Raw genomic sequence first — 16,436 nt, forward strand, 5'->3', positions numbered from 1 at the left:
TCCTCTTATAACCACCTATGTGCCGTGGTACACCTCCCACCCCAACGAACAAAATAATGCATAAATGCATGTAATAAGCATTTTATTTTTTTATTTTTCGAGATGGTTTCTCTGTGTAGCTTTAGATCCTGTCCTAGAACTTGTTTTGTAGACCAGAGGCTGGCCTCAAACTCACAGAGATCCTCTTGCCTCTCTTCACGAGTGCTAGGATTAAAGGTGTGCGCCATTACCACCAGGAATAAGCATGAAGCAATAAAATATGAAGCTGATTGTTCTTCCAACACGTCAGGAGATCCATCAAGCTAGACTAAGAGGTTAAAATCCTACTTCATCTGCCTGGGCTGCCCAGGTGAGAGGCAGGAGGAGGGCGTGGTGATACAGAGCATGGGCCTGATGGCTTCCTGTCGAGTTCTCTTGTGAGACGCAATTCTTTCTATATTATATCTGGTCTTTATTATATTTTTACTTGTGGGTCCAGTGATCATGAATTGCATGCAGTAAAAGAGGTACTTCTGTGATTTAAAAATAAAAGTAGTTCAAGGCCGGGTGTGGTGGTGCACACCTCTAATCCCAACACTCAGGATGATTTCCTTAAATTTCACATGGAAAGTTCTAGATCAGCCAGGGCCTCATAGTGAGACCCTCAAAATAATATAGTAATAACAATATTAATAAATATTTTAAAAAGATAATGGGCTGGAGGGCTGGCTTAGTTGGCAAAGTGCTTGCCATGTAGGCATGAGACCCTGAGTTTCAGCTACCAGAACCCATGTAAAGCTGGATGTGGTAACAGGTACACCCATAATACCAGCGGTCCTAGGGCAGAATCTCATGGGGTCAGCTAGCATTGAGAAGGAAACTACGTGTCCCAAGGTAGAGAGGTACAGGGATGGATCAGCCAGTGCAGTTCTTGGACAGCCCCCAGAGAGCCATGGGTGGGTGTTGTGTATGACCGGTTAGATTCACCCTCCTTATCTTTCATGCCCAGGTCATCTAGGTGGCCAGCATGACCCAAGACAAGAAACCTCATCCAAAACAAGAGAGGGTTGGCACCCAAGGTTATTCTTTGACCTCCAAATGCATGATACCCCTGTCCTCCCCTGCTCCCAGAGAGAGAGAGAGAGAGAGAGAGAGAGAGAGAGAGAGAGAGAGAGAGAGAGTAAATAAACCCGGTAGTGTTGGCACATACTTTCTTTAATCCCAGTACTCGGAAGACTGAGGCAGTCTGATCTTTTGAGGCCAGCCTGGTCTAGAGAACAAGTTCCAGGACAGCCAGAACTACACAAACTCTGTCTTGAAAACAAACAAACAAAAAGTAGTCAAGCAGTAGTGGTACCACCTTTAATCCCTTTAATCATGGGAGGCTGAGGCAGGTGGATTTCTTTTAAGTTCGAAGTCAACCTGGTCTACAAAGAGAAACAAAAAGAAGGAAGAAAAGAAACAGATTTAAAACACTCAAAAGACCTTTTCGATGTCTTCATGCCAGCTTAGATTTTCCGTGGGTCACGTGACTTCATCCAGATCACAGCTACACCTGAGTAGGGCTGGGGATCTGATATTACTGGAAGGGGCCGCACACAGCTTGGGTCCCTATGACAACACTCAGCCTTAGCTTCAGGACACATGCACAAGGGTAAACTGTGATTGTGTATTTTAGATATTTGGCTTCTTGGCAACAGCAGCCTATGCAGTGGGCACATTCCTGGCTGTGCAGAAACGGAGAATCAGCCTCCGCCAGCAGAGCACTAATGACTACATCCGAGCTCGCACTGAGTCCAGAGATGTGGACAGTCGCCCCGAGATCCAGCGCCTGGACACATGAGACCCTCCAGGAGTCCTCCCTCCGCTGCCCGCACACCCATTCTTCTAATCAAGTTTTCTTTCTCTCAGCACGCCAGATTTTTGTGTGGTCCAGTTGAATTTTGTCCTGTTTGGTAAAAATTCACTTTGGGAAAGGGTGCCTAGAGTGACTGATCTGTGGTGGCCTGAAGAGCCCAGGTCCTCCAGCATTGGGTGCCTGTGGGGGCAGCCGACTTCAGTGCCTGCTCCAGGGCTGAACTGTCTGTCTCAGAACACACAGTCTCATCTGACTCTGAGCCGCCCTGCTTTGTGTATCTGTGACCAGTCTAAACTGAGGTGGCTTTGAGAAGATAGCGGTACAGGGCTGCAACAGCAGTGAGGTTCTTGGACAACCCCTAGGGAGCTAGGAGTGAGTGTGGAGTCTGGCTGGTTAGATCCACCTCATTGTCTTCCATGCCCAGGGCACCTAGGCAGCCAGCGTGGCTTGGGTGGGACTGAGGGGCTTGGTGAATAGATGTGCTCCTGTAACCTCCTTGCCAGGTCTTTATGTTACAGGGACAGGAAAACCTAGTGCCCTGTGGGACCACTGACTCACAGAACAGTGACCATTTGTCTCCTACCCTGCTGAGAGAGCACTTGATTCCTCCTCAAACGAATCACCTTCCTGTGGGCCATACTCACTTCCTGGGGTGGAGGCCATCATCTCTGCCAGTCCCCTGCCTACCTTCCACATCTTGAGGCTGAATTGCGGCAGTTTCTGCACCTTTACCCTCTCAGGTGAAAGCTGCAGAAGAAACCGTACGTCCACCAGCAGTGGCACTGGCTACGGATCACGCTTGTGTATGTGGGGCAGGCAGAGTGTGTGTATGTATGTGTGTTAAAAAGTGGCACACTCAAATTCACATTTCTATTGTATGGACATGTCTAATTCTCTGAATATCCAAGACAAGCTCTAAAGTGATTCAGAGTCAGTTTATCTAGGATTTGAAAATACTTGAATCTGCACCAGGACACATCTTTCCACAGATGTGCCATAGGCACTATTGTCATTTTGGGTCCTCATTATGAACACCAGTCCTGCAACATGTTAGGAATTCTAGTTACATCAGGCTTTTGGATTGGTTCTTGATAAACTGAAGATTATTTTCGTGGTAAATGAGTTGAGCAGGCCCCTATCATGCTGTAATTTTGTTGTTGTTGTTAATTGTTGTTGTTGTTAGAGACTAATTATATCTTTTTGGAAAATTGTTTTAACATGTCAGGTTCTCTCTCTGAACTGTTGATGTTTACAGACCTTATTGTAGCTCTAATATTTTGTGTGTAGCCTCACCGAGAAGACATGGCTGTTGGAAAGGTATTGCAATAGCAGAGAGCCCCCACCATCTCCTACTGAGACTGTCCATAGCCTGAGCAGTGTCTTTTGTAGTTCATAACCCAGAAGCGGGTGGCAAGGCTGGGGGAGGAAAGTCTGAGGAGGTGGGTGCCCCTGTGTGCATGGCTCTGCATCATTCAGGGAAGAGCAGTGATGTATGGTTGAGTAGCAAAGAGGAGCTATTGTCGAATACCACTGCGGGGCTCCGGAGTCCACAGGAAGTAGGGTCAGGCTGTATCTGGCTGGGGGCCGGGTTGAGGGGTACTAGAGGTTGACTCCTGAAAGCCAGCATCCAGTGTAATTCAGTGCTGCTGGGGTTCCATGTTGGCAGTATCCGGGTCACATGTTCAAAGGATAGCTAGTCTGGGATAATTCCCCTCCCTGCTCCTCTTCTCCTCTAGAATGCGGCCTGGGTCTGGCCCTTGCCCAGCTCCTGGTAGAGATTTCTGTCCTTGAATGTCGTGAGGCTGTCAGTATACCTTGTGTTGTTGCAACTTTGAACCTGTTGCATGTTGTGATACAGAGGGAGTGGATGACATCTGGACTTTTATCTGTTTTACATGGTTATTTTGAATTTGTTGAGTATGTCTACACAATCAAAATCAAATTCCCTTTAAAATAGGGTCACAAAGACTTGGCCTATATCAGATGGGCCCCCCTTGGAAGGACCACCCTGAGCTCTATCATGTTACTGGGCCTCAGGAAAAAGCCACCTTTGAAGTGAGCTGGAAGAAAGAAGCATTCAGACTGGATTGCTGCTCATTTTCCCAAGTCACTTCAATAAAACCATTTTATCATGTGCTGAAAGGAGGCCTCTGAGAGTATTGTCAGCTGAAAGACATAATCCCGAGGCCCAGTGAGACCGTGAATACTGAGATACGATAAAAGTGCTACAGTCTTAGGGCCTGAAAGACTTGACTTAGTTGCATCTTGGTGTCAGAATTATCTTTGTAATTATTTATATCCCAGTAACTATTTAATATCCTTTGTGTTATGAAGCTTCCCTGTGGCTTTTGTATATGTATTTCCTTGTACTATTTAACTAGCTCCCATAGAGCCAGAAGTGGTTTATACACGTTCTAATAGCGTGATGCACAGCCCCACTCCTGTACAGCCAACGTGGTGAGGAGAAGCCATGAAGGGAATATGGTTGCCTACAGGGAATGCAAGGATGCCTGTCTTTTTCTTGTCATGCTTCTATGCAAACAAAATAATCTAGATCTGGGTTTTTAAATGATCTCTGCAAATTGAAAAAAGCATATTTTTGTGTTTATTAAGTCTATTACGGACCAGAGTCACTTAGGTTTTGGGCATTTTAAGTCAACCTTAGCTTATTTTGTTTCCCTATGGGATGACTGACTTTCCCAGTTGGAGCAAAACTTGAAGGGAAATGCAGTTGTTGGGAGCATCTGGTGTGGCCATGGAGATGTGCGGTTCAAGCCCTCTCACATTTGGTACTTTGGATGAATGTAAACACTGACATCCTCAGAGAAGGTGTGGCTCTGTATCTGTTGACTGGGTGGCATTCACCACTGTTCTCTACCCTTCCTGCAAAAGGCACAGAGGGTAAGCCCTTTTCCTTTATGAATGGAGAGCAAGGAAACCCAAGGTACTTACTGCCTCCTAGGAAGGGTGAACACAGTGATGGAATGGATTCTCTTCAGAGAAGTTCCACTTAAAGTGATTGCCATGCAGGGCAGATTGCTTTTGTCTACAGAAAAAGCAAGAATGCAGAAAGCTGCCCACACCCAGTGCCCATATCTTTCTTAGCAATGTGCTAAAACACCGGAGTGGGTAGAGCCTGGCCACAGGGAAGCCAGCAAGGACCAGCCGTGGTCCTTGTGCAGTGAGCACTTGACCTTGGGGCCCTTTTACAGGTGACTAGAAGGCTCACACCCATGGGCAGACCTGGTACACCTGGCTCCCACCTGTGCTGGGTGCTTCTGGAGAGAGTTTTGTGGCTCACCTGAAAACTTTTTTTCTCTTTTCAAGTTTCTTCTATCTTCTTTGAAGGTTTTTCTAGTGGTCCAGGCAGTCTTAGAAGAAATGAAGGTCTAACTCTCTTGTCCCTGCACGTATGTGAATTCTTGCTTGCCTTGAATGAGCCTCGACTAGTTCTGTGTGTGACACAAACTGTGCTATGTGAAGAAAGCCCCTTCCCTGTCTATGAGGTGGCCTGAAGGTCAGAATCCCTGTGAGTCAGTCTTTGGAGCATGGAGACTTGTGTCTAATTTAATGACCATGTAGGTGGTTCCTTCTCTGCCATCTGTGTTCAGAACACAATAATTCATGGTTTGTGTGCTCCTGCCTAACTGCCTTTTTCTCAAGGTGTCACCTGCATAGCAATAGTGACATTAAGCAGGTAGCAGAAGGGATGGGGTATACGCTTCCTAGATAGAGAATTGTTAACTGGTTCTCAAGCAGGAAAAAAAAAATGCTTCTAGCATGTGAAGTTTCCAGGGTTTCTCTCCTATTTTATCACACCTACCCCATAGGGGCCAGCTAGGCAGAGAGTTTGGTGGACACAAGGTTTGCATCACAGGCCTGGCGGGAGGAGGAGGCTGCAGCGGGAACAGAGACAGCATAGATGGCACTTGATGTGTTCATACCCCCTGCTGCACTGGAAACACGTCCTTATGCCTCCTCTTCAGAAGAGTGAGGGCTTGTGCTCCCCGGTGGACTTGAGGCCAAGAGCTGGATGTTAGAGACCGCCAGCCCCAGTGCTGGCATCTAGTCTGGGTCTGAGCAGGCGATAGCTGCCTCAGGTGCGTTCCTGGCAGGACACAGACCTAACGGGCCTGTTCTCTTGACTTTGTTAGCTCTCACCTCCTTAATCTATTGTTTTTCTTCTCAGCAGACATCTTTAAAAGAAATCAGATCTGTCTGGTTGAGAAAGTAATTTGAAATATTTGACCTATCTATGTTTATGTAGCCTTTATCTCTGAAAGAAAATGCCATCTGTGTTAGATCTAGAATTTTCTTCTGAAAGGGAATGTTCTCTTGGATTTCATGATAGTCAGTGTAGCTTTGGATGTAAGTTCTCAGGCTTTGGGAATTTTTATTTTCTTTCCAGTTTCTCCTATTCAAAAAAAAAAAAATACCTAAGAGGAAAGAGGGTGTGTGGCCGAGGGGCACAAGTCTCTTGTGCTCAAAGCACTAGCCACTCGCCCGGAATCAAGTTGAGATTGTAGGCCCTCAAACGGTATATTTGTGTCATTAGTTTACCCTGTCAGCCTTTCTATTCTGATACTTCCAGTTCCGGTGAGCCTTTGGTTAAGGGTTAATGTCACTTGGACTGTGGCAGGTTAGCGGGGCTTGTTTCGTTATTAATCATGGTAAGAACATGCCTGCAGTCACTTCACTCAGCTTTGTTAATGGGATGTAGGGCATGGCCAAGAGGTTTGTTTGTTTTTCTTTCATAATTGTTTCTGAAAAGAGAGATGCTGCTAATACCTCAGCAGAAATTACCTCGCCCCTCCCCCCCCCCCCCCTTTAATCAGAAAAGCTACCCAAGGAATGGCCAAGAGAGAGGACAGTGCAGGAGGCTTGTGTTCACTCCAGCCTAAGGCAGGGCCAGGCCTGACTGATGCCGCCTCCTTCCGCTAACCCTGCTTTGCTTACAGATTTAGCAAGTTTCACAACTCTTCTTGTGGCAGTGAAGAGGACAACCCTTCTGGGCTTAAATTGGCTGGGTCAAGGCTGGAGAGGGCAAGAGCAAGGGCTTGCTGTGGCCCAGGCCCATCTTTCATTACTAACTCTGTCATTACCATTGGAAAAATCATTCAGATCATGATGAAATTGACCCATTTGCCTAAAAGCATTGCTTTTTAATAAGTTGATTTTGTTTGACATGGTTCCAGCTGGAAGAATGCTAGGGAGTGAAGCTGTCTGTGTATGTTGAAGTTTAAGGACTTTAGGGACTCATGGCAGAAACACTGAGCTAGTTATTACAGTCTGCATTTTTTTAAGTAGGCAGTTCTGTCCTTGTGAATTTTATGATAAATAATCACTTCACCTTTGGTGCCTTCCATGTGTCACATAAGCACTCTTGTCAATCATGGATTTGGGGGGGGGGGTTACATTTAGTTAAAACAGATAACACTATTTTTGTAGCATGATTGTGTCCTTTCAATATTGCTTTCCACAATACCCTAGGTCTTGACATTTGGGCCATTTTCGTCTTAAGCTTCCTATGCAGTTTTCAAAGTCAGACACCTCCAGCAACTCCTGCCCCATGCACTGTGTTCTCCCCACACTGCACATTTGCTGATTAGGCCTGAGAGTCAGAGGACCTTTCTTTAAAAAAGGTCGTGTCCCTGTAATTCTATCTGACATCATTCGTTTGTTAGACTGGGAGAGCTGCTGCTCACCTGCAGCAAGAGGAAAGTGGTCTCGTTTTTTCAAGTTTTGTCTGTGCCCTGCCTTCCTGCTCACTGAGTCTGACAGAAAGAGCTTGCATTTGGCTCCTTGCCCTCCCTCCCACCCTAGCCAGTCTCAGGCTGTTCTCTGGCCAAGGGCCACTGCTTCCTAGCAGCATCTCAGCCTTGCTCTGGGACTCACCCCACTTGGATTCCAGGTAGGGTTGTGGAGGCCCTGGTGGGTGGCCTGAATGTAGGTCCCCTGCTGTGACAAGCTGGATAAAGCCAGGGCACAGCTTAGCCACTTTCTGCTTTCCTGGCCCTGCTCCTTGGATTGTCTGGTCAGGAAAAGCTCAGCCGTTGTTGAGTAAAGGTACGGATTCTCTGAGACATTAACTTGTAGCTCCTTGTCTTTGTCCTTTTGAAGAGTCAAAACGTGGTTCTGCGGGGAAAAGTCATCAGGTGGCTGAATGACAGCTTCCTGCCAGGATGGGCCACTGGCACTTCATTTAACTAGTGGCACTTTGGGGGACAGTGTTCATAGTTACTACATTTTGTTTCTGTAGTCTGGTTTTCTTTGAGACAGGGTCTTGCTAGGTAGTCTTGGCTGGCCTTTAACTTGTAAGTGATCATCCTGCCCCTTGTCGTAAACGCTGTGGTACAGGAATGTGTCACCATGCACAGCTAAAGCTTGTCTTTTTGGCGGTTTATAGACATGGCTGTGGGCATTCCAACGTGAAGGCTGTTGAACAAACTGATGTGTGTTGTTTGCAGTACTGAACTTCGCCTCCTGACCCATTGGACATGGCCACTGTGGGTGAGCCCCCCAACTCTCGGGTTTCACCCTGTGCTTGAAATAAGTGATGTGGGAGCCCCATGGCGTTTGCTCCCCTTAATTGCCCCTGACAGCTGACAGAGCCTCACACTGCCCTCAGCCTCCCCACTTTCCTTTGAAGGACCAATTTTTCATGGTACTTGTCTTGATTGTTTTCATAGTGTTCAAATCTGTATTTTTGTATGTAGAGGGAAATAATTTTCGACACTAATCACTAATGAATATTGTCATGAAGGAGTTCTTGTTTAATAAATGGACACATAAAATGTTTTAGTCTCTCCTTTCTCCTCACTCCTGCAAACAAATTTGCTCTGTAGAGGTGACAGAGCCACAGTCAACAGGCTGTAACCAGTTTGCCAGGCTCCAGGGCATTGCACAGCCTGGCTCTGCGTCTGGCTGTCCACGTGTTTTAGTGTGCATTTCCAGTGATGGTGCGCAGAAGGCTTTGCCGCTCCCCGGGTACTTGGGCTTGAGTGGTGACTGGGTTCCTCATAGCAGCTGCTCTGAGCTCCCTGCTCAAGACCCAGGTTTTGGTTGTTGGAGGACACACCATCCTAGCCAGGCTGCCTGCTCACCCTTCACTGCCTTGACTAAGATTGAGTAGAAGGCAGTGGTGGTCAGATGCTGCTGCCCAGCAGAGATGAATACTGCCGCACCGCTGCTGGCGGCCACCAGGACCCACCGTGGCCATTGAAATGGGCAGTTATTGCAGGCGGCGGGTGCGTTTCTCAGTCGGGCACACTCTGAGCAGGTAGGCACTTTGTTTTTAATCCATTGTGGCATTCTTTTAGGGAGGGGATTTACATGCAAGGTAGGAAGAAGGTTACAAACAGCTTAAGACATGGGCCCGGAGCTCTGGCTCATTCATGGGGCCTCTCAGGCCACAGAAATGCCATTTGTTACATTGCTTTTGAATAAAAAAGTTATAAAAAAAAGTTAGAAAACATCAAAGACACACACAGCATCAACCCCCAAGTGAACACAGAGAAGGCCCATGTCAGCAGGCCTGTCCAGGTGGCTCCCAGGAGAGGGCTTGACTGGGCCCGCCCAGCCACATGTGACTTTGTCACCCACCGCCACTGCCCTGGTAGACAGACAGGTCTTTGGGCTCTTTGCTGAAAAGGTCTCAGACCCACAATGGAAGACTTGGCTAGTTGGGTTTCTCCCCATTTTACAGTGAGGAGGGAAACTTCTCGAACAAAGATTCCTGAAAGTCCTCTCAACAAAGTGCAGGCGTGAACAGGAGCCTCCACGCAGAGCCCACCGGGGCTGGGTGGGTCAGCCTGCTGTGACCACTCCCCACGCAGCTGCCTGAACCGCAGTGACTGGCTCCATGTGATGTCTGCTCTGCTCCCATGGGGCAGCGAGGTTCAAAGGCTCAGGTCTTCAGGACAGAAACGGGAGAAGGCAGGATATTCAGTCTCCTCAGGCGCCAGCTCAGCAGTGCTAAGCCAGCACAGCCAATTTGAGTGTGAGGCTCAGGGGCCATAATCTTGGAGACCTGCTCCTCGGTCTGCTCTCCCGTGGGTGTCCACTGTCATGCTCCTGTAGCCCCATCAGGACGGTATGGATGGCAGGCCTGAGTGGCGCCAGGCGCAGGCACACACAGGCCTTCTCAGTCTGAGTCGGAATCAGAGCTGGAGTTGGAATGATCTGAAAGGAAAGTAGAGAGTGCTGGCAATAGTCCCTGGAGTGTGGGTAGGAGGGGGCACTGCCAGCAGGAGCCCTGGGCCCAGCTTCTCCCATAGTGACAGGCTGGGCCTTGGGCTACAAGGGGATAGGGCAGGCACTTCTCTTCAGCCCAAAGTCCAAATGCATCTTTCCCAGGACGTCCCTTCTCACCTGAGGATGTCAGAGTTGTACAATTGCACCCTTTTCTCCACCCCCATTCAGCAGGACAAGGCAAAGACAACAATTTCTTGTTCCTGAACTAAAATACACTAGAAAATGGACAAGCTTTTTGGTTGTTGTTTTGTAAATGTATTTTGTGGGTTTAGCTGTTTATTTTATATTGTGAGATGAATATAAAACATTTTGTCATGTTAAAGTCAATTAGTAATATAACTTTAAAGACTCCTGGAATCATACCATTAAAGATTATTCTGTAGAACCTTCTGGAATCTCATGCCTTACTAGTACCTGACCCTAGCAATGGTGGCTGTATTTTAATGCTCATCACCTCTCCAAGCCCTGGTTCTTACCCCTCATCCATTAGCCAGTGTATAAGTAAGACAAGCTTGTTATAGTCATAGCTAACATATAGACCAATTATAAATACTTTTGCAGCAAAAACTCCTGTCTTATATTAAAACCACACCAAATATTCAAAATGCATGTCTCCATGAACATTTATGCTCCGATCCCGGAGCTGGTTGGCCAGCATTTGCTGCAGGTCCCAAAGGCTAGAAAGCAACATCCAGGAGCATTTAACCTGTTTGCCACAGACCAGGAATGAGTTTCCAATGACATTCACTTTTTAGCAGCGGGACAGTGTCTAGGAATCCCAACAGGATACTGATAGCCTCTAAACCTAGCCATCTAGGTCCTACTTCAGATATTTAGTACAATGGGGAAGATCCTACAGCCAGGATCAGCCCTGAGATCAACTCTGTCTAGCCACACAGTACTGATGGCCTGCTCCAGAGAAGTATCTGGCCCAGATTGATGTTCTTTGGAGAAAAAAAAAAGATCCAAACAAGTCAGATAAGGGGTGCTATGAGTTTGAGACCAGCCTGGGCTACAAAATGGGTTCTAAGCCAGTGAGTTACAACAGAGTGAGGTTCTATTTCAAAAACAACAACAAAAACCAAGCCCACTGTGCCTGTGTCTGCCTGGGTACTGTGGGCTCCCAAGCGGGAAAGGGGAAAGGGCGTAGTGTGTTGGTCTCAGAGACACTTCCTACTTCAGCCTCAAACTAACCAGGTGTCCCCAAGGAAGGGCAGAGCCCTACAGCCATCCTAAAAGGGATCAGTGGGGATTCTCAGAAACCATGCGGAGTGGCCACTCACCTCCTGCTGTCTCTTGGGCTGTGGTCTCATTTGCAGAGTCTCCTTGCTTGAGGAATTTGGCCACTTCATTAAAGATCAGGTAGAAGTCAATTGCAAACACAATTGTGGCAAAAAAGCCAAAAACCTGTGGGATACACGCATGGCATATGGCATATGGACAGGGTGGACGGAAGCATCATGAAGACTGGGCTCATGGACCAAGAGACTGGGCATATGCAAGCAGCAATGAGGAAATGCTCCAACCAGGACGGATGGACAGGCACAGCCTTTCTGAGTTATGGCAAATAGGGGAGATGGGCTGTGAGCCTGGTAGACACAGCCGTTCAACTCAGGACAGACTAAACTTTTAACTAGACTGGCATGGCAGAGACCCACATAGGGACCCAGTGCCTAAGCAGGGGCAGGATCTGCCCGGGTCCCACTGTAGAAGCCAGTGCCAAGGGGGATGACCTGGAGCGCCAGGGAAGGGGCGCTGCTGGGTAAGTCCACTAGGGGGCAGGGCAGCCACTCACTCCAGCTGCTTTGTAAGCTCCATCTGAGTATTTGGCGACAGCTGTGATGGAGATGACGAAGTAGATGAGGGCAGCCGTGACACAGCGCAGGAAGTCCTGGGGAGAGAGAGACATGTCCACACTGAAGGTGCCACAGCACGGGCAACCAACACAATCAGCCCTAGCCCTAGGACATGAGTCCCTGTCCTAGCTCCACCTGTATGCCCTGGCCCTAATCTATTCTTCATGTGTCTTGTTCTGCAGGCTTCTAGTAGCTTATATTGCCCCATTCTTGGTCCTGCTGGGTTTTCTCTGCTCTGTGGGTAGCAAATGGGTTGTTTACTATGCTATCACTGACTCTGCAGTTTGGCACAAATGGGAAGTGGAGAAAGTCTAGCTTTCCAAGAGGCTTGACCTTGCCACAGTGAGATCCGTTTATGATCCTAGTCTTTGTTTAGTCCTTAGGGTGGGGCTACAGTGAGGGCAGCTGCCACCAGGTGGTTACATGGATGTTGGGGATAAATTCAAGGGAACCTTTGCGACCCATTTTCTATGATCCACTTTATCCATTAAAGGGCACTCTTGGGACTGTAAGGTCCTCGGGTGATCAAACAAGAGCAGGTGCCAGCTGACTAGAATCTAGGAAGTCCCACAAGTCCTCAGTGACTCCACCCTGCTGAAAATGGCTTGAATGCTTGTGGCTGAGGCACATTCCTTCTCCAAGACCAGAGCAACAGCTCCACCTGGTGGTCAGGAGCCTTCTTTGGGTGCCCAGCTTCACAGAACAACGCAGGGGGGCGGGGGACTTACAACTTATCAGGTCCCGCTGTCCCAGTGCTGCTGGTTGGGCGGGGGTGGAGGCCCAGATTCTTCAGGTGACAGCCAACCCCTTCCTCTTGGGTCCCCGGATCCTTACCATCATGGGCCAGCACAGGCCCTGCCACTTGTCATTCAGCTGCATAGCATCAGCAAAGAGGAAGTAAACAGCCAACAGGAACTCCAGCAGAGGTACGGTGAGGAAGGCAGATGCCGAGGACACCACGTAGCAGATGAAGGTAATGAATGAGAGTCCCTGTGGAAGAGCAAGGACAGTCAAACATTCTTGCCACCTCCCCCCCAACCCCCCAGGCCAGGCCAGGACCCTGAGTCCCCATACCTTGCTGAATCCCTGCTAGGACCCCATCTTGAAGCTCTAGCCTCCCCCCCACTCCCAGGCCACCTTGGGCTGCTCAGCTTCTTTCCTGACTCTGCAGTGGAACGTACCTAACTCAGCTGTGTCCACAAGGGGGCAAGCCAGAGCTAAAAGCTACTGCTTTCAAAACTCACACCCCTACCGGTACCTAAGATGTGTACTTTTCATGAAAACCCTAACCTCACTGGACGATGATGTGCATGCCGAAGTGTTTGAAGCTGAATGCACTGATGTCTACAACTGATTTTGAATGTATGAAAGCACAAGGGGGGTTGAGGGACACAGAATAAAGGAGGCAGAGCAGTGTTAACCACGGTACAGTTCACGTGGTGGAGGCAGGGATGTTTTGACACTTTTGTGCATCTGCAAATCTTTTTTTTTTTTAAACCTATGCACGAGGCTAGCAATGCAATGCAGTTCAGCTGGTACAGTTCTTGCCTACTACACACAAAGCTCTGGGTTCGATCCTAGGCACCGCATAGACCAGGCTTGGTGGTACAAGCCTGTGACTAGCACTTTGGGATGTGGAGGCAGGAAGAGCAGAGGTTCAAAGTCATCCTCAGTTTCATACAGAAAGTTCTAGGCAGCTTGGGATACATGAAACCCTATCTCAACAAATTCTAACTCCTTTGGAGACAGCCTTGATTGTGGGTCCCAGCTGTACCATTCAGGTGGGGCTGGCTACACCGATCTACAGAAGCCTGGTCCACAGGGTTGTGGGGTGGGGGATGCCAAGGTTACTGGTGAGTCCTGCAGACTTTGTGCATGGCAGGGAAACAAGATGAAGATGCTAGGGCTGAGGCGTTTCAAGCCCAGTTCTCGCTGGTTCTGTCTAAAACTTCTAGACTTCTCTGCTCCTCACCGCCACTCATGTGCCACCCACGGCCTATCTCTTAAAGCAGCAGACTTGATGTCACCCAGTTAATAGGGTATCACATCTGTACTTAGGGCATTAAAGGCCTCCATGCCTTGGCGCATGTCTACCACTATGGCCGGCTTTGAGTCTGTCCACAGCTCACTAGTTTAAGGGGCCAAAGGGGGAAACGCGGATGTCCTATAAGAACGAACTACCATGGCTGCTTCTGACAAATGAACTGATGGTCTCTGGAACCCCATTCTTGCCTCTTCCCCTGAACATGTCATGGAGGAAGCTGAACTGCCCCGGGGCAAACAGGAAACTAAGGCTTAGAGAAAGACTTTTTTGAGGTGGCCAGTCATCATCAGCTTCCACTGTATTTGCTAAAAGGCTGCTTTTATGTCTCCTCTTTCTGTTCTCATCCTCCCCCTCAATTGAGTCTGATTCTGGTGACAGTGACACCCTCCCCTCCCGCCACCATAACACATACACACTTGAGTCCTCTTTTCTCATTCCCCAATTCTTGGTGGCCAATTCCCCTAGTTTCCTACCCATATCCGACTCCCGACTTGCATTGGGACCAAGAGGAGGAAGGACTAGGAGCGGCTCCCCTCTACCCTCTGAACTCACTCCTTTCCCTTCTTATATTCCTAGGCCTGGATTTCTGACACCTAGGCCGACTAAGTCAAGGATATCTTGTGAGTTCTGGCTGGCACTCACCCCTTATCCATGAAGGGGTACTAGGTAGGGTAGGACAGAAGCCTCCTCAATGGTCTGTAATTCAAATCCCTCCCCACCCTCGCCTCGTGACTTCCAGAGATCTGAGATGGCCAGTCTAAGAGAGGGCTCTAGGTCTGCCTGGTACCTCACTTAGGAACAAAGTATTGGAGTCTACTGGTGACCTCGGGATTGATGCTGCCACCATGTGTCCTGGGGTACAAGGGAATAGTCCTAGGGCAGAAACCCTCCCATCTTTTCTCAGGGACCCTCGATTGAGTCACCTGTCAAATTTCCTAGACGCAGTTAAAGGCACTTTCTGGTTCTCCCATCTCCCATCCGCCCCTCCCCCCTCAAGTGGGTACAGATCAGATATCAAGTTGCTAGGGATCTAAGCAACAAATGGCTGTCGCCATGGGCTGTTTCCTCCTTCCTCCCGCCCCTCTTAACATCCCCATAGGCCCCGTGCCAGTTCCCGCCCCACACGCGCTGATGCAGGAGTGTAGTTAGGACAAAGGAGACCTCCCTCGTCGGGTGGGGACAAGGGGGAAGGAGGAAGGAGTGTGGCTGGGGAGGGAGGAAGAAGGGAATGAAGTCACCCCGCTGACTCGCCACCCTGGGACAGCAGTCTGTCTGCATCTTCTCTACGCAGCCCCGGTCTCACCCACTCCGCAGGATCTGCACCCCACGGGTGGCCGGGTCTCAACCAGGGAGGTGGGAGGGTGTGCAGAACAGGAGACCGAGGCTTGAAGGAGCTCTAAGCGAGCTGGGGAGCTCGAGGTCACACGGCGGCCAGGCCGCGGCGCCCGCATGGACCAGGTCCCCGAACCCTTGTCTTCTGGTCCCTTTCGAGAACTCCGTAGGCTGGAGAAGCCCGGCAAACCACGGCTCCCGCCTGAGTTTGACTCCCGCTCAGCTACAGAGAAGCCGTCGGAAGTTTGGGGGCGGTGGCCCAACTTCGAGAGACTCTCCTGGGCGGCAGGCGCAGAAACCCGGGCTAGAGGTGCAGGGACCGGGCTTCGGGCACCCGGGGAGCCCGCGCACTCACCGACTCGGCCAGCAGGAGGCGGCCTTTGAGCGAGCAGAGGAAGGCGCGCGCAGGCAGCAGGGCGCGGAGCCCGGGCACGGTCCTGCCACTTCGGGGGCGGTCCGCGGACTCCGGATCGGGCTCCGGCTCTGCGTCCGGGGGCCACATAGCGGCGCTACCTCGTCGAGCCTCGGCCTCACTGCCTCACCCAGTGCCCTGGAGGGAAGCGGAAACCCGCTGTGCGGAAGGAGAAAAAGTGGAGTTAGACTAGGCCCCGGGACTCATCCTCGGCTGCCCCGCCTCCAGCACCTTCAATCCTCTCCCCCATCCCCACCCACAACTGCCCCTCGGACCCTGCTCCGCCCACCCTCCCGCCCTCCATTCTCCAACCACCCCCACAATGTCCCTGGGATACTGTCCTGCCCGTCTCTCCTCCCCCATCCTCCCTTTCCCATCTCCGCCTCCCCTACAGCCCTTCTGACTCTACCCGGCCCATATCCCGCCCCCAACCAACGCCACCCGCACCCCCACTACCCCTTAGACTTAGCCCAGTCTGTCTCTCCCCGCCTTCCATCCTTCTACTTCCACCCTCCGCCTCTCACTAGCCCTAGGATCCTCCCCCACCCATCCTTCATTCTCATTTCCCCCTTCGACTCTGCCGCGCCCACTTCCCCATCCATTGACCCCCTGAACCACACTGCCTCTCCGCCTATCCCTGGCCCTGCCCCACAATCTCCACCTCCCTACTACCTCTCCCCCAACATTCCCGTCCTCCCCATC

General features: G+C 49.9%; 2 protein-coding genes across 2 annotated transcripts in view; one reads left to right on the forward strand and one right to left on the reverse strand.

Moving 5' to 3' along the window:
* Nucleotides 1-10,475, forward strand: part of Cmtm4 (CKLF like MARVEL transmembrane domain containing 4) — a 58,321-nt gene extending 47,846 nt beyond the window's left edge. The window contains exon 4 of the mRNA XM_041650639.1: nt 1,658-10,475. Coding sequence (XP_041506573.1) covers nt 1,658-1,822 — 165 coding nt within the window. The 3' untranslated portion in view covers nt 1,823-10,475. The remainder of the gene's footprint in view (nt 1-1,657) is intronic.
* Cmtm3 (CKLF like MARVEL transmembrane domain containing 3) lies at nt 8,588-15,966 on the reverse strand. The gene is made up of 5 exons (XM_041650640.1): nt 15,678-15,966; nt 12,781-12,936; nt 11,886-11,981; nt 11,374-11,497; nt 8,588-10,018 (listed from the first exon to the last, which is right to left on the reverse strand). Exons 1-5 carry the CDS (start codon nt 15,822-15,824, stop codon nt 9,981-9,983), a joined length of 561 nt encoding a protein of 186 aa, XP_041506574.1. The 5' UTR covers nt 15,825-15,966; the 3' UTR covers nt 8,588-9,980.
* Between the last annotated feature and the right edge of the window lie 470 nt (nt 15,967-16,436).

This window comes from Microtus oregoni, unplaced genomic scaffold (genome assembly GCF_018167655.1).
Source record: "Microtus oregoni isolate MIOR12 unplaced genomic scaffold, Mior012 000004F_ref0000308, whole genome shotgun sequence".
In the NCBI taxonomy this organism is placed as follows: Eukaryota; Metazoa; Chordata; class Mammalia; order Rodentia; family Cricetidae; genus Microtus; species Microtus oregoni.